General features: G+C 37.3%; 2 protein-coding genes across 8 annotated transcripts in view; one reads left to right on the top strand and one right to left on the bottom strand.

Annotated features, from left to right (window-relative positions):
* Positions 1-3,737: 3,737 nt before the first annotated feature.
* Positions 3,738-10,500, bottom strand: NDUFB3 (NADH:ubiquinone oxidoreductase subunit B3). Of its 4 annotated transcripts, none has more exons than XM_072617250.1 (3): positions 10,244-10,500; positions 5,541-5,682; positions 3,738-4,016 (listed from the first exon to the last, which is right to left on the bottom strand). In XM_072617250.1, exons 2-3 carry the CDS (start codon positions 5,678-5,680, stop codon positions 3,851-3,853), a joined length of 306 nt encoding a protein of 101 aa, XP_072473351.1. In that variant the 5' UTR covers positions 5,681-5,682; positions 10,244-10,500; the 3' UTR covers positions 3,738-3,850. The 4 variants fall into 4 exon arrangements, with proteins under 4 accessions (XP_072473351.1, XP_072473352.1, XP_072473350.1 ...); XM_072617251.1 differs by having other exon boundaries at positions 10,367-10,500; XM_072617249.1 differs by having other exon boundaries at positions 10,141-10,413.
* Positions 10,501-10,568: 68 nt separating this feature from the next.
* HYCC2 (hyccin PI4KA lipid kinase complex subunit 2) overlaps positions 10,569-25,954 on the top strand; it is a 78,506-nt gene continuing 63,120 nt past the window's right edge. For 3 of the 4 annotated variants that reach the window (XM_072617241.1, XM_072617238.1, XM_072617240.1), the window contains exon 1: positions 10,569-10,656. The gene's annotated coding sequence lies outside the window, so the exon portion shown is untranslated. Of the gene's footprint in view, positions 10,657-11,316; positions 11,358-25,954 lie in introns of all 4 variants that reach the window. The other variant, XM_072617239.1, reaches the window with a different exon arrangement.

The following is a 25,954-nucleotide window of genomic DNA, read 5'->3' as shown; positions in this document are numbered from 1 at the left end:
TCAGGCCATGGAAGAGCTCAAAAAGGGTTTTGAAAATCAAGTAAGAGAGGTGAAGGAAAAACTGGGAAGAGAAAAGAGATGCAAGAAAAGCATGAAAAGTGGCTCAACACCTTACCAAAGGAGACCCAAAAAAATGCTGAAGAAAATAACACCTTGAAAAATAGGCTAACTCAATTGGCAAAGGAGGTTCAAAAAGTCAATGGGGAGAAGAATGCTTTAAAAAGCAGAATTAGTCAAATGGAAAAGGAGGTTCAAAAGCTCACTGAAGAAAATAGTTCTTTCAAAATTAGAATGGAACAGATGGAGGCTAATGACTTTATGAGAAACCAAGAAATCACAAAACAAAACCAGAAGAATGAAAAAATGGAAGATAATGTGAAATATCTCATTGGAAAAACAACTGACCTGGAAAACAGATCCAGGAGAGACAATTTAAAAATTATGGGACTACCTGAAAGCCATGATCAAAAAAAGAGCCTAGACATCATCTTTCATGAAATTATCAAGGAAAACTGCCCTGAGATTCTAGAACCAGGGGGCAAAATAAATATTGAAAGAATCCACTGATCACCTCCTGAAAGAGATCCAAAAAGAGAAACTCCTAGGAACATTGTGGCCAAATTCCAGAGTTCCCAGGTCAAGGAGAAAATATTGCAAGTAGTTAGAAAGAAACAATTCAAGTATTGTGGAAATACAATCAGAATAACACAAGATCTAGCAGCTTCTACATTAAGAGATGGAAGGGCTTGGAATAGGATATTCCAGAGGTCAAAGGAACTAGGACTAAAACCAAGAATCACCTACCCAGAAAAACTGAGTGTAATACTTCAGGGGAAAAAATGGTCTTTCAATGAAATAGAGGACTTTCAAGCATTCTTGATGAAAAGACCAGAGCTGAAAAGAAAATATGACTTTCAAACACAAGAATCAAGAGAAGCATGAAAAGGTAAACAGCAAAGAGAAATCATAAGAGACTTACTAAAGTTGAACCATTTACATTCCTACATGAAAAGACAATATTTGTAACCCTTGAAACTTTTTTCAGTATCTGGGTAGTCAGTGAGATTATACACACACACACACACACACACACACACACACACACATGCACACATGCACACACACACACAGAGCACAGGGTGAATTAAATAGGAGGGGATCATATCTTAAAAAAAATGAAATTAAGCAGTGAGAGAGAAATATATTGGGAGGAGAAAGGGAGAAATGGAATGGGGCAAATTATCTCTCATAAAAGAATCAAGTAAATGACTTTTCAGTGGAGGGAAAAAGTGGGAAGGTGAGAGAAAAAACATGAAGCTTACTCTCATCACCTTCAACTAAAGGAATAAAATGCACACTCATTTTGGTATGAAAACCTATCTTACAATACAGGGAAGTGGGGGAGAAGGGGATAAGCAGGGTGGGGGGGATGATGGAAGGGAGGGCAATGGGAAGAGGGAGCAATTAGAAGTCAGCACTCTTGGTGAGGGACAAGATCAAAAGAAAGAAGAAATGGGGGGCAGGATAGGATAGAGGGAAATATAGTCTTACACAACATGACTGTTATGGAAGTCATTTGCAAAACTACACAGATATGGCCTATATTGAATTGCTTGCCTTCCCAAAGGGAATGGGTGGGGAGGGAGGGATGAAGAGAAGCTGGAACTCAAAGTTTTAGGAACAACTGTTGAGTATTGTTCTTGCAACCAGGAAATAAGAATACAGGTAATGGGGTATAGAAAGTTATCTTGCCCTACAGGACAAAAGAGAAGATGGGGATAAGGGAAGGGAGAGATGTTAGAAGGGAGGGTACATTGGTGATAGGGGCAATTAGGATGCTTGGCATTTTGGGGTGAGAGGAGGGGAGAAATGGGGAGAAAATTTGGAACCCAAAATTTTGTGGAAATGAATGTTGAAAACTTAAATAAATTTATATATATATAAAAAGATACTAACTAAAATAGTTGTGTGTCCTTGTCCTTTAGATGTCATGATAGAGGACAGTACTAAAAATGACTATTGAAGAAAAGTTAGAGTTTAGTAAAGGAAAGGAAAATCTTATGAATGCGAAATCAAGGTTGTTGCTGATGTAACAAATAGTAATAGGTGATCTTGTGGCAGATACATTTTGTTCTAGTCACAAATACAATGTTGCTCAGACCAAATTCAAATTGGGGTCTTAGAAGATGGTGTGCGTGTTGATGCTTCCTAGATTGTCTTCTCACTCATACTTGCAGTTGAATTAGTGGGTTGTTGGGATTCTTTTATTTGCCAGAATTGGAATCGTAGTAGTAGTTGTTTTCTGACATAAAAGAAACATGGAGCCATCTCTAATATAAGTACTTTAAAGATCTAGAGACAAGCTAATGGATGACCTGGAAAGGGCACAGATGAGAACATTAATACTCCCAAGGTAAGAGACAAGTGTCCACCTGCACACAGGGGAACAGAAATTGTGTTGGCTGAATCACAGCCTACAGAATGATCAATCCTGGAACTTGGATAGTTTGCTATTGGGAAATTTGCTGAAGCAAGTTCATGAACGTTGGCAGAAAATTCTAGAGTTAAAAGGTCAATGAAGTAATATATAAATTTCATATAGTAGATCTAGAAAATAAAAATGCTGTACTAGATATTGAGATTGAAGTTGTTGTAGTAAAGGGGATATTAGAATCTGGCAGAGTGTACATTTGAGAAAACATTGGACAAGTAAACTCGTAATTAATTCAACAAACATTTAATAAGCACCTACTATGTATGAGGTACTATGTCAGGAGATGGGGATATAAAGAATAATCCCTGCCCTCAAAGAGCTTCCATTCTACTAGGGAACAATGGCAGGACAGGCAAATAAATGAAAAATATATACAAGTAACTGAAAGCAATTTCAGGAAAGAGAAAGAACTGGAATGGAAAATCAAGAATGGCTTCACGTAGGTCAGAGAATTTGTAGACAGGCCTAAAAGTGACCTAGATGCTACCTACCCTAAACTCCTTCCTTATACAGGTGACAAAACTGAGGACCAGAGAGGAAGGTGACAAGTTCACAAAAGTAATAGTTACAGAGCTGGAATTTTAACTTGGTCTTACTTCTATTTCCTTTCAAACATTCCAAGTTACAATCAAACTAAACTATTAGCTCTTTCTTGAATCTGACATGCTAAACCCTGTGTGGAACACAATTCCTCCTCTTATTACCTGTTACAGGCCCAACCTAGGTGTCCCTTTTTCCATAAAGTCTTCCTTGATCTCCCTACCCCAAAAAGATTTCTCTGTCATACTTTCCTAGGGCTTTGTCTGGATTTCTCCTTTGCCCCAATACATTTTATCTTGGACTATATTTATTTTGAGTATCTCTTATAAAATTATAAGCTCCAGAAAGGTAAGAACTATGTCATTTTTCATTTTTGTATTCTAGCATTTAACATAAATGTTTACATAGCACATTGTAAGAATTTAGTGAATGTTTGACTTTAAGAGCAGAAAGTAATAGCTTAAGGGAAAATGTATTTGTCTGGGCCACCAAATAGGATTAGGTAGTGAAGAATTTGTAATAGAATTTGTCCCATATATGTAATCTGTAAACTTTCATGTTGGGCAAAAGAATCTCGATCAACTTTCACAAAAATATCTGAGAGCACACCTAAGAGTATATACCACCTTAAGTACTCTGATCCAAATTGATATAGATTTGTATGTTATATATTTGGATACAATGACAAAACCAGGCATATAGGTTCTTTTACCAAGTGAAATTTTAATATTAATTTTTAACATGGCAAGTAAGCAAACTACAGAACAGCAAATATTCACTCTAAACAATCAGCTATGATTTCTCTAGGTCTTAACTTCAGTGTTTAGAAGCATGTTCCTCCTCGTTCTTTGGAGCAGTCAGGAAATATTCTACTCCAACAGCTAATAAAAATGCTCCAAAACCCCATTTGAATCCTCTTGACAAAGCAGCCCACAAAGTAGCAGGTTTTCCAAAACGACCCGTGTATCGCCAAGCTTCATTGCTAAGGGTAAAAAAAAAAACAAACAGAAAAAAAGTCTTAGTTACAATTACCTGGTTCTAAAATTTCATGTTTAATTCCCTACTTTCAGTTAGACATATGCAGAGGACCTAATAATAACCAATTAGCCACTTTTCCATGGAATAAGATAGATTGGTCTATTTATGCCTGAACTTAATATGTAAAATAAAGATAATGTATGAATGAACAATCATGTATTTCACAGTAGTGTTGTTACTTTAGATTTTACTGAGTTAAAGAGCCTGATTTTTCTTCTCTGTCCATAGGGAGTAAGTATGCTATTATAAGAGTATTTAATAAAATCCTGGGTCTCTGGGATGGATCCATCCAGGCATAAGATCACAATCACTTAATGGTGATTACAGCTATTTTCAGAGAGAGGGGACCTACACGGAGAAGCACAAATTACTGTTTCTTGCTCTAGCATTTTTCCTTCTGGCTACTTTTAAAACAGAAGGGTGAATTGAGCCAATAGCACTTTAGGAAAGAATATCCTGTTCACTTTTCCCGTAGTGGCAAAGAATTGGAAATTTAGGGGATGCTCATCAATTGGGGAATGGTTGAATAAGTTGAGCGGTCTGATTTCAGAAAAACCCAGAAAGGTTTTTCTGAAATCAGCCTGCTTGTCATTTCTTATGACTAGAAAGACTTACACAAACAGATGCAAAATGAATTGAGCAGAACCAGGAGAACATTGTACACTGTAACAGCAATATTGTACAATGATCAACTGTGAATGACTTAGCTATTCTCAGCAATATAAAGATCCAAGACGGTTCTAAATGACTCATGATGAAAAATGCTATCCACATTCCAAGAGAGAACGGGAATCTGAATGCACATTGAAGCATACTACTGTTCACTTTATTTTTTTTTTCATGTTTTTTTCTTTTGGTCTGTTTCTTTTTTCACAATATGACTAATATGGAAATATGTTTTTACATGATTGTACATATATAAACTATATCAAACTGCTTACCATCTTCAGGGAGGGAGGGATTAGGGAGGGAGGGAGAAAATTGGGAACTCAAAATTGAAAAAAATGAATGTTAAAAATTGTGTTTACATATAATTGGGAAAAAAATATTATTTAAAAAATAAAAAAAAAGAATATCCTGCTCGATGTTAGGACAACAATGGGTATGACTAATTTTCCTACAAACACAATTCCCTTGGATAAATACAGATTACCACTCAAAAGTCTTCCTAAAATCACTGACTGAAATTGTTAGTCTAGACATATAAGATCAATTTAGGTAATGATAACCTCTCTTCTAAAGCACAAAATGTGCCATGACTCACTGATCCCTGCATTATGTGATATCTGTGGAGAGGTCCCAACAAGAGGACTCCTGCTGCATGCGAGAAAGCACAGCTAACAAAAAGTCAATATGGTACAAACTTAAAAATTTCTTTTTCTTCAGGAAAGGATATATGGGAAACAATAACTGATGTTCTAGCTGATATTACAGGATGATTACATCCAAGCTACTGAGGTCCTCTTACCGGCCCCAAGGATCCCTGAGACCTTGCTTAGCCAACCTCTCCTGGATTCGCTGTAGTGGTGTTCCTTCTATCTTCCACTGTTTGTAATCAGGGAGTTCAATTTTTCCATGACCATGTTCGTGCTCATGTCCATGTGCCATGCCTACAGAAAGAAATTAAAATAAGCAAGAAATATATATAGCCTATGATTTTGTTAAGCATAAGAAGATAAGGCTTTTTTTGTTTGCTTGTATCTGTAACCCTGATGCTTAGTACAGTGCCTGGTTCAGCGTAAGGGTTTAATAAATGCTTCATCTCTCAATGATAGCTTATAACTTAAGGGTATTTTATAAACCTTGCTTTCCTCAAAGCAATAGTCCATTGAAAATAGCAGGGACTTAAATGTTTGTTAAACTGCAACCCTGTAAGGTAGGTAGAATAAATGCTATTGCCCCAATTTTATCACACTGCTAGGTTTTTTTTTATCATATAACTCCAATTCCAAGATTACAAAGTAAACATCTAAATTGGGTTTTTAATGTCACTAGAAGGATGATTAAAAAGTGCTTAAGATTAGGTTAAAAACCTGTTATTGCAAGAGAAATTACAGGATTAACAGGGGTACCTCAGCATTTGTCATAGAACATACTGAAATTCAAAATGCAGGGTAGTACAGAAAAAAATAAGGTAGTCAGTCTATTTAAAAAATAATTAAAACAATATCAGTTGGGGTGTGGTACGGTGAAGAGAGGATCTGATCTGACATCTGAGGACACAGGGTTGATTCTCAGATCTGACATTTATCTTTATTACCATGAACAGACACACTGTCTTCTTGGCCTCAGTTTCCATATCTATAAGATAGTGTGACGGGGCTAGATCAGTAGAGTCAAACTCAAAAAGAAAAGGGACCACTCAACTATACATAAGATTAGTTGCAGGGCACATGTTGACTTAGAAAATAACATGTGATTATGTTTTATTGCATTTTTGTTTGTTCTGTTAAACATATCTCAATTGCATCTTAACGTGATTAAGGTTCCCTGGTGGGCTGCGTGTGGTAGTGTTTGAAACCTCTGGACTAGATGATCACAATGGTCCCTTTGAGTTTTGTTATGATCCTACGCAGGAATACCATTTTTTAAGCCATTTATCTGATTTTTTTCCATGTTCATAAAATTAGATAGTGATTTAGAACTGGGAGGTACTTTTGAGATCTTCTAGTCTAACCCTTTCATTTTGGAAAAGAGAAATTAAGCATCTAAGCTCTAAACTAAAGCCCAAATCTTCTGGATTTAAATCAAGTGCTGTTTCTACCTTCAAGACATTTGCTGATATTTTTAAAATTAAAAATAAACAAACTTTGTTACCTTTTATATTTACATCACCTTTACTTCTGAACATATTACTCCTTTCCTGCCTAACTTGCAATCTATTCCTTATTTAAATTGTTTAAAAAAGGCAATTTAGCAAAAGCAATCAACACATCAACTGAACCAGGCAGTATTCCATGCAGCGTCCCAATCCTGTATAGTTCTTCATCTCTACAAAGACGGAGAACTTAATATTTTTTCCTCCCTTCTTTGGGGCCAAGCTTGGTCATTATGATCATACAGCATTCCATTTCACATGGTTTTTTGGTTGTTCTTGCCATTTACACTGCTGTAGTTGTGTAATATCCGTGTAATAATTTCTCGGTTCTGCTTACTTCACAAAGGGCAGGGACAGTTTTTCCCTTTCTATCCCATGAGTTAGCACACTGCCTAGCACATAGTAATCTCTTATAAATAAAGTTAAATTGTGATAGTTCTAAATGATGGTTTGGCTAAGGCTGATGGTTCTAAATGTTAAGAGCTAGTTAAATCTTTTTTTAAAGAGTAACAAAAAATCTTTTCTCCTCTTCAAATATTTTTATCCATAAATTAAATATTCTTATATATTAAAGTACTTTGGAGTAAAGTTGTATACATTTAAATACCAGCTGTAAATGACAAGTTTTGGAGGCAAGGGATATAACTTTATTTGGTACGTGGTATCAGGAAGTACAAATTCTTCATTTTTCTTTTAGATTAATAAATGTGCCAGAGATTAAAGAATTAAGGTATCCTCACCATATGGGGGGAAGGAGGGGATGCAGTATTTTTCCACTCCATTTTTGGTAACTACTCTTTTGTGTTGTACAAGGTAAAAACTGTAAGACTAGCCTCCATCAGGATCAATTCAAATGCCCTTCATACACAGTCCTGCTTGCATTAGAGACTCAATTAGATGCTATTTTCCCTCTAACAAATGAAGAGCATTTCTACCAGTTTCTACCAGTGACATGATGTGAGGAAACCAGGCCAAGCTATCTAAGTCTGGTAAGCACACAAATAAGCCAGATGAAATACTGCAAAAAGAAGGCTGCTGATTTTATGGGAGCTTTTTAAGGAGGGTCTTTTATTTGGGGGGCTTTTTTTAAAACATTATTTTGACATATTACTTTCCTACATTCTCACCCTACTCTCAATAGTACTTTTCAATAAAAAAGTTAAGCAAAACACCCTAAAAAAGTGAGTGTGACTGATAGTTTGTGTTACTTTCCATTTTTGTAGTTTATTGTTTAAGAGAATGGGTAGGAATTTGACTTTTAATAATCAGAACCAGCACTGTCCATTGATATTACTGCTTTTAAAATTCAACAAACATAAATGCCTATTATGTCTAAGGAGCTGTGCCAGGGACACAAAGAAGAAGAATAACAGTCCCTCTCCTTAAAGAGTACTGTGCTAGATACAAGGAAAGATATCAAAGGCATATATGGCAATCTTTGCCCTCAACAAGTTTGTAGTGTAGCAGACAGAAGAGTTGCCTATGTATACAACTACACTTTACATCACACAGTATCTTTTTCTTTCAATTTACTACAATAAGTAACAATAGCTTTATCTATACAATGCTTTATTTAAAGTTTGCAAAGTACTCTACATACATTGTGTCATTTGATCTTCACAAAAAATCTGTATAATGTGCTTTGCATAAATAATTTAGCATCTCAGGACTTCAAATATCCTAATTCATAAAAAGTCATTGGATTAAATTATCTCCAAAGTCCTTTCCAAATCTAAAACCTTATACTAAAACTGGTTTTAGATCTGAAGAGTTTAGAGTGCCAGGGAGATATTTGGTACTTAAGTCCTTTAAGTACTTAAGAGTTTAGAGTTGAGAAAACAAGTCAGGACTGGAGATTTAAAGTTCTGGCAGTCAATCTGCAAAAAGACAGTCGTTGAAGTTGTGGTAATAAATGATGTCAACAAGGAATAGATTGTAGAGAAAGAAGACAGCCAAGGACAAACTCTTATGGAATACATACGTAGTCTGAAATACGCCTGGAATGACAAATTAAAGCCAAATTATGGAGAAAGTAACAAATCTGTGCACTGGAAGTGTCAGTTCTGTGCTTAAGGAGTTGGAAAAAGGATGAACTGCTAACAAAAGGCAGAGGAGCAATTCAGAAGTGTAGTTGAAGCTAAGGGAGGAGGAAAGACTATTGGTGGGGTAGCAAAAAGGGTCAAATGTAAATGAATAATGCAAAAAGGCTATTAGATTTGGCAAATGGAATACCACTACCTTGAGAGAACAGTTTCAAAAGAATAATGGGGTCCCACCTCCCACTTCATCTAGGCCAAAAGGTAGTGAGAAAGTGGAGTCATCACTGTAGACAACCTTTTAAATAAAGTCAGCAGAGAAGGGCAAGACAGATATGGGATAGCAACTGTATAGGTTTAAAGGTCAAAGGAAGGTCTTCCTTCTTTATCATCAAGACTGAGTGATGTCAGCATGTTTGTAGGCAGATGGGAAAGAGACTGCTGGAAAAACAGTTGAAGACATATAAGGGGAGATGACTGCTGGATTAAGATTTGGATACAGTCGGGATGTGCTAGGCACTGGGAATACAAAAGACAGCACACGCCCCAGGAGCTCACAATCTTACAGAGCAGAAGTAAAGGCATTTAGGGAAGGCAGGGAACAAGCCTTTCTTGAGCCTGTAAGCCAGGATATGAAGTCGTTTGATTCTCTTTAGTGAGGACAAGGCAGACAAGGATTCGGGGCTTCCAAGATTGAGAAGAGGAGGGGGTGGTGGTAAAGGACTTCATCTTCTCGGACACTCAGTGGTTGGAGCACCTGTCCCTAAGTCTAGGGGTGGGGGTGGGGAGCGGTATCACCGGCGGCCAGGTAAAATCGAATGGCAGGCCACGGGGTAATCGACAGAGGTAAATAAAACAGGCGCTGTACCCTGAACTATGGGGGCCCTCACAAGACAGCAGACACTACGTGGACAGCGAAGGTCAGAGCGACCCCACGGTTTCCATGGTCCCAGAGCGAGCTCCTGGAGATCCCGAGAGGGATCACTCCAAGAGGCGGAGAAGAGGAGGAAGCGTCTCCCCGAAGCGGGGGCGGGCCTGGTCCGGGCGCCGAGGGCACCAAGGAGAGTAACGCGAGGGTCAGGGGTACCCTCCTCTGCTCCCCCGAAGCGACCCCTTCCCCTCCGGGGGGCAGACGCGTCTCACCTTCCTGTCCCCAGACCCGGCGGTCCCGCACCTTCTCTCTCCCCTCCCCCCTTCCCTCCTCCCGCAGTTACCTGACAGGAATCTTGACCTCCCTGGGACACTGGAACCTCAATACCACCCCCCCACCCCCAAGCTAGAGCCAAGAGGAAGCGGAAATCGATCGGACGGAACTACCTCGGGGCGGGGGGGGGGAACCCGAGGGTGCTTGAAGCGTTCCAAGAGCAGTGGGGAGATGGGGACGCAGAAGATAAAAGAGCGGTAGGGAGCGGGGAAGAGGCCTTAACTTGTCTGCCTCACCGCTGAACCATTTTGTCCTGGCTGCTTAAAAGAAAGCGACCGAAGCCGAGGCTTGGGGCGCGAAGTTGCGGAAGCCTTTGGGTGCTGCACACAGCCGGAGGCGGGGTAGGGGGCGGGAAATGTGGAGAGAGCTCGGCGGCCAATGAGAGTGCCCGTTGTTGAGGGCGTGGAGCCGCCCAATCGGAGGGCGGGTTGTTGTGTTGCAGTTGGCCGGCCGCTTGTGGGAGGCGGCGGCGGCGGCAGCAGCAGCTCCTGGAGCAGGAAGAGGACGGCGGCGGCGGCGGTGACAGGTAGGCGCCCGCTGAGCGGTCGAGCAGCTCGACGCGGCCGACGCGGATGGGTGGTTCCCTTCTTGGCCGAGTGAAAGAGAGCGCGCCGCGCTGGAGGGGTTGGACCGAGGGAGAGGGTCGGGGAGCCCGAGGGGTCAGCTGCCTCCGAGCCTCTGGCTGGCCAGGTAATAACGCCCGCGAGGTCGTGAGGAGGCGGCGGCGGCGGCTCGGGGAGGACCCTGGCGGGGGCGGTGCGGGGGAGCCCCGGGGCTGGGGTTCGAGGTGGGGCCTGCGGGGCCGAGGGCGAAGAAGGTGTAGCTCGGCGCCCCGAGCTTGAGGCTTTGCGGGCGCCGGGGGGAGATGGGTCTCTCTGCCGAGGTGACGGGATGGAGGTGGGATGCGAGGCAGACGGACCGGGCAGCCAAGCCTCGGAGCCCTGGGTAGGGGCACGTTATGTAACCCTTGGTGACTTCACACCGGCCGACAGCACCAGATCCACCGCTCATCTCGCTCCGGGATGGACGGGTGGACGTGTCCGGGGACTCTGGGCGAGACCAGAGCAGTCCCGGAGAGCTTGAGTGTGCCAGGTGTGTGTGTGATACCAAGTCCAGGCTGTCAAGTTCCGCGGCTTGTTGATTCTCAAGGCGGATAGCACCGTTTTAAAGGGGTTTCTTCCTTCAGGAAAGAAGAGACGTTTGAGCTTCGGGTATCCCCAGTAGGAGGTAGGTATAAACTGGGAGGAGGTGTAATGAATGGGAAACTCGGTGTGGCATCGTTATTACCCGAGGATAGGAGCCTTGGGGAATGTGCTGCCAAGAGAATGACCTGAAATCACAAACATAACCACAAGTGCTGTTTGCTCTGGCTTTTGGAAAGACTTATTTACTTGTTAAGAGAACGTTCTTGAAAATGTGTTCGTAACTGTAACTAGCTGTGAATATAACGTTTAAGTTGGTTGGGAGCCTCTTGTTATAAAGATAATAATTGATGACAAATGCCTGAAACGCGGCAGTTTGGTATGTAAGATGAAAGAAAAGCGACAGAACTGCAGGTACTTCCTTAATATTCATTATGGAAGAACAAATTCTGACTAGATTAAAAAGCCTGGGTGTAAAACATAGGAAAAACAGAATTTTGAGATAGGATTATTTAAATGATGCATTCTTGATTTCATATATTTTTAAACAAGGATAAAAGTAGTTTTAGCAAATATGTCATTTTCTTGAACTTACTCTCAAGTATTATAATATTCTGGTACCCAGTGTCAGAACTACTTCCTAATATAGTATCTCTCCCCTCCACCACAGTAATTTCACCCTTATAATCTGACACTTAATTTTGAATTTCAGGTGGGGAATAAAGATGATTCTTTGAGAATCTGTTAACACGCATTTATGTCCTAGGCATTATGCAAAGAAAATGATTTTATTTTAAATACTTTCATGTGTCTTCGACCAACCTTGTCTGTCTTCACATAGCATGTCTTCAGCCTTTCCTTTAAGTAAAATTCTTGTAATCTTAAATTTTATTTACAAATGTGCTGAGGTGCTTGAAAGTAATTTTTGCTTTTATGCCTGTGTTGTTTTTTTTCCTGTTATGTAACCAGAATACCAGCCTATTTGGAGAGCTAATGACTAATTCTGAATGGCCAGCAGGTGTCATTGTAGAATATTGGGTTGAACATTATATGTAAATAAACTCCTGTATCTTGAGGAATAGTAAACCAAGTTAGCGATTACTTAAAAGTATGTTATAAGGATATTAATTATTGATATTGAGCAGTCCTTAAGATTTTAGTTTTTTTCTTGCTTATCTTCAGTTCAAGTAGCATGTATTAAATGTCTACTATATGTTAACTGTGCTGGGATCTGAGATTACTAAGATGAAAAATGATATAATTTTTGCCTTCAAGGAGTTTATAATTTAATATTAGTGTAGCATGTGATGGGGAAGGGAAGGGAATAAGCATTTATATAACATATACTGTGCTAAATCTCATTTGAACTTCACAGCAACCTTTCGAGGTAGGTGCTGTTATTTTCCCCATTTTACAGTTGAGGAAATGGAGGCAAATAGAACTTAAATGATTTCATTCTCCAGGTTTGAACTTGTCCTCCTGACTCCAGGCACAGTGCCACCTAGCTGCCTAAATGCCTAAAACACAGGAACAGTAAAATAGGAATGAGAGAGATTAGTTAATGGGGAATTATTTCTGGTTGGAGATCAGGGAAGGCTTCATTCAAGGAGGTTAGCAACTGAGTAGGAGCATGACTAGTATTTTTATAGGTGGAGATGATAGTGGTGGGGGGAGAACTTTCATATACGATTGGAGGGTCTTTGTGAAAAATTAGTATAAAAACTAGAAAGTATGAAGAGTAGTCTAGTGTGCGTTGAGAATTTATACCATCAGTGAGTACTCTGAAAAAAAGTTGAAATGATAGGTTAAAACCAAATTATGAAGACGGAGTATCAGATTTTTAGGAAAATTATTCTGGCAGCAATATGAGTACTAAACAGGCCAGAAGGGATACTACCATTGAGAAACTACTAGTCTAGTTGAGAGATAATGAGGTTCTATATTAGGTTCTGGGTAAAAGAGGAGATAGATGCCAGAAATACTGCAAAGACAAAATTTAGCAACTGCTTTTGTGGGGTTAAGAGGGGAAAGAATCAGAGATGAGTTTTAAGATTTTGAGTCTTAGTGCCTGGAATGATCTAACAGGAATAACGATGTTTGGTAGGGGACATTTAGGAGGAAAAAAGATGTTAGTTTTGGACATGCTGAATTTGAGGTGCCATTAGGAATATAGAATTTATCCCAAATGAACTTGGAAGTTGTTTTTAAATACCTAATTTATAAGCTTATTAATGTATAGAAATTTAGCATCTCTTAATATGAAATTTTGATATTTGTAGTTTGGAAGTATAAGTTTAAAAATCATTTTCTGCTTGACTTGAGTATTTTTTAATCGAAAAAATACCAAGAAACTTAATACTGAAATGAAGTATGTACATAGTACCATTAAGAGAGTGACTAATACTATAGTCATTAAATTATATGTCTCTTTCCAGAACAGGTGTGCTTTTTAAATCTTTGTTTATGGTTTCCCAATTTTCCTTTTGTATCTAAAAAGTCTTCTCTTCCACCTTTCTTCTGACTAGTATTCTATGTACTTCCAGAATGTTGTTATACCTATTTATCATGTGCAGACTAATATGTCCTGGAGGGTATTGGCCTAAAAGGTTGGAAAGTTGAGCTTATATTGAGCTCTATAACTTACTTTCTGTATAGAAAGATTTTTTGAGCTCAAATCACCATTGCTTCCCTCACTATACTAGTTGCTGATATTATTGAAGTGTTTGCTCTTGTTGAAGACCTAAGTGTTTATACTAGATCAAGAACTGTGACATTTTGGCCATACAGAAGAGGTTTGCCAGTTTCACAGACATTTTCATCCAGTTTTAACTTTTAAGTTAGTAAAAATTTCCCAGATTTTCACTTACTATTATAGCTGTGATACATTTTCTAGCAGTGAGCTGAAGTAGCTTCAGTTTTAATTTTCATTGTCCACAGTTACTCTTAGGCTTAGGCAATTTCTTTTTAGGAAAAAGGTCTATTCAGAATTGCCTTGGTGTTAGTGACTATGAAAGATGTTTGGTTTCATTATTGGAAGGAACTTCTACCGCCAATGACAGCATGACAGCTGTTTGCTACTTTTCTATAACTTACTAGATAAGACCTGGAGATTTGTCCTAAGGACATAGAGGTTAAATGACTTGCCCAGAGTTATACAGATATTTATTAATATGTATAATCTTCTGTGCTGTCTCTTAACTTGAATTTCTAGAGTTACACTGGTAAGATTTGGAGGAAATTTTTTGTGTCAATGGTCTTATATCTTTCACTTTTTTGTAAACTGTGTCTTAGTTGTAAACTTTGTTCTTTATCCAAAATGTCACAAAACTTGGACCCAGAAAATATTTTTTCCTTCCTAAGCTCATTCTGTTGACCATGGCATGGATTCAGTGGGGAAATTAATTTTTTTTAGATATGGAAAAAAAATTTGGAAAAATACAGCTTAAAATACTAAAAAATAAAAAAGCATAGGAATAAATGTACCTTCCATTAAAAAGGTAAACAGTATCTTTCTTAAGAGTTTAAGTAGGTTATTTATAAGAGAAACAGCTTTTCCGATAATATCAGGGGAAAAACAAAACACCTATTCTCTTCACTATTGTTTAGTGTAGTCCTAGAAACTCTATAGCAATAAGAAAAAGCAAAAAAATAAATGAGGGAAACTACATAGGCAGGTAACTAAAACTAAATAGACAAAAGAGGCAAAATTATTTATTTGTAATAGTTTTTTTAAAGAATCCCAGAGATTCACCCATGCAAAAGTAATAAAAATTAGAATTCCTTTCTTGATATTTTAGAATTTCTCTGGGTATTTTATTGACATATACCTGAACAATATAATAGATAGCCTTGAAGTGGAGGGAAGAGAGAGGAAAGAAGGGGTCCTAGGGAGACAGGAGCAACTGAGAATTAAATTGTTGAATACTATGCTGAGAGCAGTGAATTTGTTCTTTTCAGCATTATAGTTTCTAGATTTGAAATATAAGTAACTTAAAGGCCCACTCCAACTATAGTAACAATATGACACTGATTAGCAAAGTATGGATTCTAAAACAAATTATTTATTGCCTTAAAATGCAATGGACATAGAAAATATAATCAGTTTATCTAAAAGTGGACCTTTTCCTTCTTATCTTGGTTATCTTTGAATAATTGATTTTTTTGTTCTGTTAAATAATGATGTATTCCTTTGTTTTCCCTGTATCAACCTCTGCAAGCTAATAGTAGTACCATTTAAAATTGTTTTTTTTGAGACAAGAGTTAGGTAATGGGGAGAATATAGCATTAACATGCATAGTTTCAGATTTAGCCATCTGTATTAGGTTTTTTTTTCCTGTTTTGGCATTTTTCCCCATAATTTCTTCACTTTTACTCAGTCTTTAAATGTTATATTTGTTAATATAGTCAGTGAAATAATAATAATAATGCATATTGGACAATATAACATTGTGGTTGGATTTTTGGTTGTCCTTTTTTTAGTCCAGTACCTGATTTTTTTCTAATGTAGATATCTGAATGAAGTACTTTGGTTTTTTTATTTATTAATTTTCATCTATAAATTGAGCACCACTCGTGTGGCCAACACTAGAGAAGTGATTCTTTGATGAATTTACAGTCTAGTTGAAGTGATTAGAAATCTATAACAACTGTAGATAATGTGTGTAAAAATGTATGAATGGACTATAAGCTCTACAGAAGATAAATCATTATCAAAGAACTAGGTAAAGTGTATATTGAGAAAAGTGTAAGGATTTGGTTCTATGGAGAGAGGATATTACAGGTAGCAGAAATAACCAATATGAGAGTAAGGGCGGTCTGTGTAGGTGATATCAAGGAGATTAGGGTAAGTAGAATATAAGACTCATGTTAGAGTAATAAACTAAGAAATGATTTTATTTGCTCAGGGAGGAATTCAGATTCAGTCTGCTCAGTATTCTATAAAATTTATTAAGCACCCATTATGTGCCAGGTACTATGCTAAGTGCTAGGGATATAAATGAGAACAAGAAAGACTGATTCCTCACCTTAAGGAATTTACAACCTAACGAGGGATGATAATACATAAAAGAAAGCTAAAAAGGCAAGAGGATACTAAGCAGAGCAACTGATGGGAAATGAAGTTAGATGGAAAATTGTGAGCCCATTGTAAAGGAAAGAAGAATTTATTGCTATCTTCTCCAGTGAGAGGAGAGAGGCTACTCAGGGTACTGAGGTATTGAATTATCAAAGCTGAATCAATCTCCATGTTGATAAGATTTCATGTAATAAGCTGGGGGAGACCAGATATTTCTGGAGTTGAAGCTAAGCAGAACAACTCATAGGAAATGAAGGACTAGATCTGATAATGTATAGAGAATAATTAGAGAATGACATTAAAGAAGTGGGAAACAGATGACTTGGAAAAATTTTTTGTAACAAATTTCACTAGTAAAGGTCTCATATCCAAGATATGTAAGGAATTGATTCAAATGTGTAAGACTAAGAACCATTCCCTCAAAGATAAATGATCAAAGAATATGAACAGATAGTTTCAAAAGAAGAAATCCACGCTATCAAAAACCATCTGACAAAATGTTCTAAATCAGTACTAGAGGAATTCAAATTAAAGCAATTTGAGATTCTACCTTGAACCTATTAAAGAAGACAAAAGAAGAAAATGACAAATATTGGAGGAATTGTGGGAGGGAAAGGTACACTTACACTATTATTGGAACTGTGAATCGGTCCAACTGTTCTGAAAAGCAATTTGGAACTATTCCTCAAAAGACAGTAAAATATACATACATTTTAGCCCAGTGATACCACTAATCTTTTAGTCCCTATTCTTCAGAGCCTTTTCATCCCTTAATTTTTATTTATCAACTCCCATGTATATGATTACCATCTCTGTGCTGATGATTCTTAAATCTAACTGTTCTGCCCCAAATTCTCTACTGTCTTCCAGTCTCACATCTCCAACGCCATTTAGACATCTTGAACTAGATATCTATAGACATCTTAAACTCAATACAGTAGAACCTTGGTTTACAAATTTAATTCGTTTTGAGATTCTGTTCGTCATATGATTGGTTTGTATTGCAAAGCGAATTTTCCCATAGTAAATAATGTAAAGTCAGGTGATTGGTACTACATCCCCCAAAATATTCATATAAAAATAATTATTTATAATTTTAAATAAGTTTTTTTATCCCTAATGCCTTGAAATACAATAGTAGTGATTAGTACACAATATAAATCGAAAATAAAATAAATTAACCTCCATTTTATCTTTGAGAAGAGTCATGGCTGGTGTGAGGGAGATGAGAGGGAGTGGAAGGGTTATTGCTTGGAAGGAGAATCTCCTTCTGTGAGAACATCAGGGATGTCAACGTGGGAGTGTTCTCTCTTATGTTACTTTCACTAAAAGTAAGACTAACATTACTACCTTCACTTATTTTTTGTTTTTTAGAATCACTTTCATGTTTTGACTCACTGATTTTTTGTTTGCTTCTGACAAGGAATTTTATCTAAGGACACTTGTTTTTGAAGTTTTTTCAGAATGTCACAGAAATGTGACATTGCATTATTGTTAAAAACATTCATAGCTCTCATTGCTTACAGCCTTTATTTGGGTGATGTTTTTCAGCAAAATTTTGCACTTTTTCCCACATCTGATAAGTCTCCCTAATCTGACTTGACGTGAGGGATTCCTTCAACCTCTCAACCTCCTCCTCAGATGAGATATCCTCCACAACCTCTCACTCCTTATGCAGATCCATCAGTTTGTTCATCATCAGCTTCTGACTATGTGTATTGTTGTAGACCACAGTCACTACTATATACTTTTATGCAAAGTACTATCGTACTTATGCAAACACAGGTGAACACACTTGTAATGGTATTAAGAGTGAATGATGCTGCCTTCAGGAAGGGTCAACACTGAATGAGGCCAATTAGGTGGTATAGCGATCTGAGATTCCTTTGTTTGACATATGAAAGCAAAAAAAAAAAAAGCAACCCATTGCCCTAGTTGAGTGTCATCCCTATGCTAGCTGTTCAAGTCCAAATATGATATTCATACTGCAAATTTTTGTTCATCCTGCAAGACAAATTTTGCGAAAAATTTTTCCTCATCCAGTGAAGCATACGTAAACCAGGTTACTTGTAAACTGAGGTTTACTGTATGTCCAAAACAGAACTCATACCCCTAAAACTTCTCTCCATCCCCTTCATTACTGTAGAGGGTAATAGCATCCTTCTGGTTACTCATTATCTCTCACTCCCTCATACCCAATCAGTTTCCAGGGTCTGTCAATTTCCCCTTTGCCATGTTTTTCAAATATGTCTCCTCTCCTCTGATGCTACCACTACTCTTTAGTTCAGGCCTTCATCACCTCACATCTTGATTATTGCCATAGTCGGCTTGCTTCAAATCTTTCCCTACTCCAAGCCATCTTCCATTCTGCCCCTAAAGTGATTTTCCTAAAATACAGGTCTGATCATAGAAACACCCCTACTTAGTAAACTCTAGTGGCTTCCTTTTGCCTCTAGGAGTAAATATAAGTACTCTTTTTGGCATTCAAAGCTCTTCATAACCTAGCCCCCTCCTGTCTTTCTAGTCTTCTTACACCTTGTACCCTAACATGTACTTTTTGGTCCAGTGATATTAACCTCTCCTGGCTGTTCCATGAACGTGACATTCCATCTCTCAGCTCTGGGCATTCTCTCTGGCTGTTTCCCATACCTGGAATGCTCTCCCTCCTCCATTCTGACTGTGATCTCCCTGATTTCCTTTAAGTCTTAAGTAAAATCCCAACTTCTACAAGAAGTCTTTCCAGTCCCTCTTAACGCCAGTGCCCTCCCTTTGTTAATTATTTTCTATTTGTCCTTGCTTGCTTTGTATATATTTGTTTGCATGTTGTCTCCTCCATTAAATTGTAAACTCTTTGAGGACAGGGACCATTTTTTGCCTCTTTTTGTATTTTCAGTGCTTAGCATTGTCTGACACATGATAGGTGCTTAATAAATATTTATTCATTGATTATTGCTGATACTTGGAATCAGCAGTGTTATTTATCCCAGAAGGTTTGACTGTAACTTTGGCCTGTTTTATATGGAGCATAACATTGATTTTTAATGAACTTTTCTTCCTTTGAGAAAAATTAGAATTAAATTTGCTAATAGTAGTGGTTGGTTTAAAGTTAATGAGATGGTTGCTTCAGTCTTGTAGACTAAGATTGTATGTCAGAGTTTTTTATTAGAGCATTACTAACATGAAAAATGGTTATAATTTAAAAAATGAAATTGGGCATATTTGGTTAACTTTTAAAATTGCTTTCTTTTATTGAAGTATTCAAAGTATTTGAAATATTGCGAAGTTTAGTACTTTCTAAGGCAGTAGAAAATGACTGTAAACTAAACTCTTTCTTGCTTTTTTCATACTTTTTTATACATATATGTATATCCATATACATATATATATATCCATTTTTGTTAGTAGCAGCAGATTCTTGAGACTTTTTGGCAGAGTAGAAAGAGAAATGACGTAGAAGTTAGGAGACCTGGGACTGACTAGTTGTGTGATCTTGAGCAAGTACTTTTGTGACCCATCTAAAATGAAGGGCTTAAGTGATCTTTAAAGATCCCTTATTCTTTAAAGAATCTATGGAGGCAGAGCCAAGATAGTGGAGTAGCAGGAAAAATTACAGCAATCTCCTCCTCTGTCCCTACAACTCTAATAATGACTGAGTCCAACAGCAGTCTGCTGAAACTCCAAATGGGGTAAGCCTCAAGTTCTGTTGCTCAGTCACAGATCCAAGTAAGGAATTTGCAGAGCCCAGACCAAGGAGACAGCTATCAAACTTTTCCCTTCATCACTTGGGAATACTGAAAACTTACAGGTCCCCAGCTTAAGCTGTCTCTGAGATCCTGGAATAACACAACACTTAATATACACAAGAAAGCATTAGCATTTCCACCTCGGGCATTCCCTCCAAAAGTGTCAGAGAACCTGGTCCTTATAAAGTCCAAAATCAGGAAGCAAGCTGGAAGAATTAGCAAACGAAAAGGGAATCTCCCTAGGGATATCCACGACATACATACTCAGCCAAACAACTGTGAGCAAAGCCTCAAAGATAAATGCAGTGTGGGCACAAATTCAACTAAAATTCTTGAAAGAAATGAAACAAGAACTTTTTAAAAAAAAGTTTAAAATATTTTTATAAATAATATGAACACTAAAGGAAAAAAATTTGCGGAAAAAATGAGAAGTGGAATAAAGAATTGGAAAGGAAAATAACAACTTGGAACAAGTACGAAACCTTGCCTCATTAAAAAAAAAGTCCTTGAAAATTAGAATGAACCAAATTGAAGGTAATGATTCCATGAGCCAACAAGAAATATTAAAAGAAATAATAATAGAAGACAACATAAAGTAGTTCATAGCAAAAACAACTGACTTGGAAAACAGATTATAGAGAGAGAATCTAAGAATCATTAAAAAAAAACCCAAAACCCTCTTCTCGTTTCCTGGCCAGAGCCACTCTTAGCCAGCTCTCTAACTTTACCTCCATTTAATCAATAATTTTTGTTCTTATTGTTTGAGAAGCAGCTGTCTGCCTCAGCTGCCCTTGGCTATTGCCACAGTCACAGCCTCTTCAGCAACCTCCTTACCACCTTTTCCTTGTCACTGTCTCCACCTCTGCCATACCTATGACAGTCGCATCTGCCTGGCAGGTATCTATATTTACCTGTTGTCAATTACTACAGTTGACCAAGATAATGTGACATTGAAGAACTTTGCCAGATATTTACTACACCAATACCACAAAGAAAAGAGACATACTAAGAAGCTGATGAAACTTCAAAACCTATGAGATGGCGTAATTTTCCTTCAGGGCATAAAGAAATCAGATTATGATGACTAGAAATGTAGGCTGAATACAATGGAGGGTTCTCTGCACTTGGGAAAAGTGGCAGTCATTACAGTTGTAAAGGCAGCAACTGACAAAATGATCTCCAGTTATTTGATTTCTTCAAAACCCACTACATGGATGAACAGGTAAAATCTGTCAAAGAGATGGCCTTTTTGCTGTTTTTTCTTGACATAGGACACTTCTTCCATCTCTATTCCTGAAATCCACTTCATCACCTTTGCCTCTTGGAATCTGTAGGGTTGGTGTTTTGTTTGTTTTTACTGTAGATATTATTTGCATATTGTCTTCCTCATTAGATTGTGAGGTAGGGACTGTTATATCCCCAGCACTTACCACAGTGCTTAACACATTAGCAGATGCTTAATAAATACTTGTTGACTTGAAAGGTGGTCTTCCCCTGATAAAATATAACTCTTTGGGGGTAGGAACTAGACTGTGTATTCCCAATGCCTGGTACATAGCTGCTTAATAAGTCACTGATTAAAGTAGTTTCAATTTTGTGATTAGTAAAATTGAAGAAAAATCTCATTAACTTTAATGATCAAATTTGACCTTAATTAACTTTGAGGAAACAATCAGATATTCAGATTGCTGCTTTGAAGAAGTATTATGCACTTAATTATACTTAACTACCTTTATCCCAGTTTTGGTCAATTGTCATGTAAGAGATTTTGGTTATAAGAAGAACTTATGGTTATTGGAAGAAACTCAACTAGGAAATGCAGATGGATTATTGTCAGTATGTTACCATTATTGGAGAAACAGCTTAAAGTGCATATCATACAGTAAATCAGTAGCCTCATTTTTCTGTACAAAAGGCAGCACTTTAAATATGAACATTAATAATCATAAAAATTGAATGGAATTAAGTATTAATTAGGGTAACCAGGCTCCTAACAAATGCTCTTTGAGAGGTACACAACTATATTTGTTTCTTTCTCAGTAGTGTGTTTTAGAGTGACAGTTTACCAAATTCAAATCTTCAATCTAAAACCCAGACTGTCAACCATATTTCAGCATTCTGTAGAAGAAGCCTAATTAAAATACAAAGTTAAAAAGTGTTTCTTACATTAGTCAAAATGTTGGAAGAAATTCTTTCTCTAAAACATTAAATGGAGTACATAAGATCATAGATTTAGAACTGCAAGGGACCTAAGGTTGTCTAATCCAGTGGTTTCCAAGCTTTTTTGATCATGGACCCTAGCAGTTAAAAAAAAAAATTGAGCACATACTCCTAATAAATGCATATTTAATTACTTACAAATTGTAAACATGGTTTACTCTATTTATACTCTAAAATTTATATAAATATGAAAAGTATGAGAAAAAGGTGAAATAACATTTGATCCTAGCATCAATAAGGAGTTCCTGGAGCTTACTGAGTAAGGGGAGTAATATAGTTAGACTTGCACTTCTGAAAAATAAATTTGTTAGCTATGTGGAAGATGAATTTGAGAAGGGAAAAACATGAGCCAGAGAGACCAGTAGGAAGCTGTTGCAATAATCCAGATGAGAGGTGATGATGTTAGAGGAGATGAATGTAAGAGATGTCATAGAAGTAGAAGCAATACTTGGCAAATGACTGAGTGAGGGAAAGTGAAGAGTCAGGAATAATGCCAAGGTTGCCCGTTTGAATAGCTAGAAGGATGGTGGTACCCTTCTGAAGCAGGGAATTTTGGAAGGGGGGTGTGGAGGGAAAGGTATTGAATTTTGTTTTGGACATAGTGAGTTTGAGATGCCTTTAGGTATTACATTTGAAATGTCCTAGAGTGTGATGTCTTGGAGCTTAGAAGATTAGAGTTGAATATATAAATTTGGGAGTCATTTGCATAGAGATGATAATGATTAAGTCCATCAGAACTGGTAAAGCAACTAAGGAGGTGTACATGTAAGAGATGAGAATCTTGGAGTACCTTAAGGGGGCATAATGTAAATGAAGAGCCAGCAAAGGAAATTGAGGACTAGCCAGAAAAGTGGGAGAACTGAGAGAGACGTGTCAATGACAATCCAGAGCTAAAGAGTTAAGTATTCAGGAGGAAGAAAGAGTGTTGAAGGAAAGATGAGGATTGAAGTAGGGCCATCAGATTTGGCAATTAAGAGATCTTTGATTATGTTGAAGGGGCAGTGGTTTTTGGTGAATTAAAGACCCAAGGACAGTTGGGAGATGGGGAATCTGGGGTAGGATAATCAGGCCCTTAACAGAAATGAGGAAGTGAGGAAGAGGGATAGCTTTTGGAATGGAAGTAAACAGTGGAATTGTTAACCATCTGGCATGATCCTCCTTTGCTACTATCATTGAGAAGTGAAAATGGGGATAATGCTTACTTAATGGTTATTAAGTAAGGACAGAGAACCCACTGCTGAACTGGGCACATAAGGTATAGGGACCTGAGGGTGAGAGAAACAAGTAAGGGGATTTTGTTTGAGCAGCTGCAATGTATGGGTTAGATTAGATTAGGTTTTTTTTTTTTTTAAATTCTGGTATTTTTTAAATTTAATTTGATTTTTTAATTTTTTTAAAATTCTGGTATTAAAAAACACTTTTCCACTTAAAATGGTGGAAAATAAAAAGGTAATTTTGTATGGAACTATGAGTATCCATTTCATGTTACTTGCTTTTTTTTTTAAACAAATATATAACAAATTCTGCATATTCTTTCAAGATTGTGCTCCTTATCCGTGGTTCCTTCTGAATTTTGTTCTGTGTTTTTAAAAAACATTTCCAGTGGTGCTTTCTGGGTAAAGGGACATGACTATTATTAGTTCCTGTGCCTCTACTCATATATACACACCTGTTAATTGAGAGAAACAAAGGTGTATTAAAAACCTTTGTAACAAATAAATACATACATTACACAAAATAAGTCCATGCACTGGCATTTCAAAAAATGTATTCTCTTGTGTTAAACACTTCTCTTTTAGCAGGTAAGTAAGGTACTTCATCATAGGTTCCCCTAGAGACATGATTGGTTATTGTTTTAATTAAAGTTCTTAACTCTTTTTGAAAAAGTTATTTTTCTTTAATTTATATTCTTTATTTTTAACATGCTTTAAAATTTTTGTTAGTTCCATATTCTCTCCTCTTTCCTCTCATATTCCCATCCCTTTCCCACCCAATGAGAAAGCAAGCAATGTGATATCAATTATACATATGAAATTATACAAAACATAATTTACATATCAGCCATGCTGCAAAAAATAAACAAATAAAAGCAAGAAACATAAATGAAAATGAAGAATTCCTCAGTCTGTACTCAGGGTTCATCTCTCTCTGGATATGGATAGCTTTTTTTTTTTTTTTTTAACATTTTACACTGTTTACATTTTTGAAAAACTATATAATAAGTGCTACACATTTTCAAAACTATTCTGCATTCTTTGGTTCCTTTTAAATTTTTATTCTGTGCACTTTTTATGTTTTGTCATATATATATATATATATATATATATATATATATATATATATATAGACACACACATTTGTGTGTGTGTGTATTTTTTTCTACTACTTATTTCTACTTGTCAGTTGTTTTTCTGGAGGCAGATAGCTTCTTCCATCATTGGTCCTTTGTAGTTCATTATTTATAATACTTAGAATGACTTAGTCACTCAAAGTTCTTAAAATTATTGCTGTTACTGTATACAGTGTTCTCTTGGTTCTACTTATTTTGCTTTTCATTATTTCCTGCAAGTCTTTCCATATTTTTCTAAAATCAACAAGCTCGTCATTTCTTATAGTACAGTAATATTCAGTCACGATCATATATCACAAATTATTTAGCCATTCCTCAGTTGATGGGCATCCCCACAATTTCCGTGAACTGGGGGCTTTGTGAAAGAGCCAAACTCTGCCCACTTTGAGGTTGTATGATCAGTCATAGTTGGTCTTTATGTGAGCCCCTGGGTTGCTGTGCTGATCTCTTCTTCCCAAGATTAGACCCCCATCCCCAATCTTTGAGGTTCAGATTATTGGATGTTAGAGCCTTCCATTGTGCCTCAGGAGTAGGTGCTGGGTCCCTGGAGCATCCTGTTCTAACTGCCACCATACCTGCTGCCATACCCATCCTTATCACTGCTGCTCCTTGGGACTTCTAGTGTACTCCTCACTCCCTCTTATGTAGCCACTCTGGGGTTTTCTTGGTGACCCTCAGTTTTTGCTGGCTCTTTTCGGAGGATCCATCTAGCCACAAATATTTCAGGCTTATGTTTGGTCTCCCTGGAGGGTCTGGGCTGCTTTGCCTCTGGAGAAAGTATAAGGGAGATGAGGCAGCCTGCCTTGATTCAAGCAGCCATTTTAGCTGGAAATCTTTCCTTTGCTTTTTAAGAGAGATTCAGATAATAACCCTGCCTATTCCAGTTTTTTCTCATTGTTAGCCTCCCTTCTGTGTAATGACTCAGAGTGACTTTTTAACAGGACTACACTATGTTGAAATATAGTCAAGCTAAATTAAATCAGGTTATAAACATAAATGAATTTTTCTTTGAATGTAAAAATAAGGAAAGTCTATGTTCTTTTGAGTGGAATCAAAATAATGAGGCTTAAAGTGATTTAATGTTGCTAGGTTTAATATTGGTAATTTGTGACATTACTGGATTACTAATTGTTTTTTTCTTATATTTTATGCAAATTGTTTAGAGGTTAAAAAAAGCAACCTGTTGGTTGTAAAGGCTTTGCTTTGTTCTAGATCTTTCTGGGGCTCCCAGGAGCCATAAACAGATAAGAAGAGTATAGGGAAATTAATTTTAGGCATTGATAAGGCACATTCTT

Source organism: Notamacropus eugenii, chromosome 6, assembly GCF_028372415.1.
Source record: "Notamacropus eugenii isolate mMacEug1 chromosome 6, mMacEug1.pri_v2, whole genome shotgun sequence".
In the NCBI taxonomy this organism is placed as follows: domain Eukaryota; kingdom Metazoa; phylum Chordata; class Mammalia; order Diprotodontia; family Macropodidae; genus Notamacropus; species Notamacropus eugenii.
The sequence above is the reverse complement of the archived record's forward strand: the minus strand, read 5'-3'. Positions and strand labels throughout refer to the sequence as shown.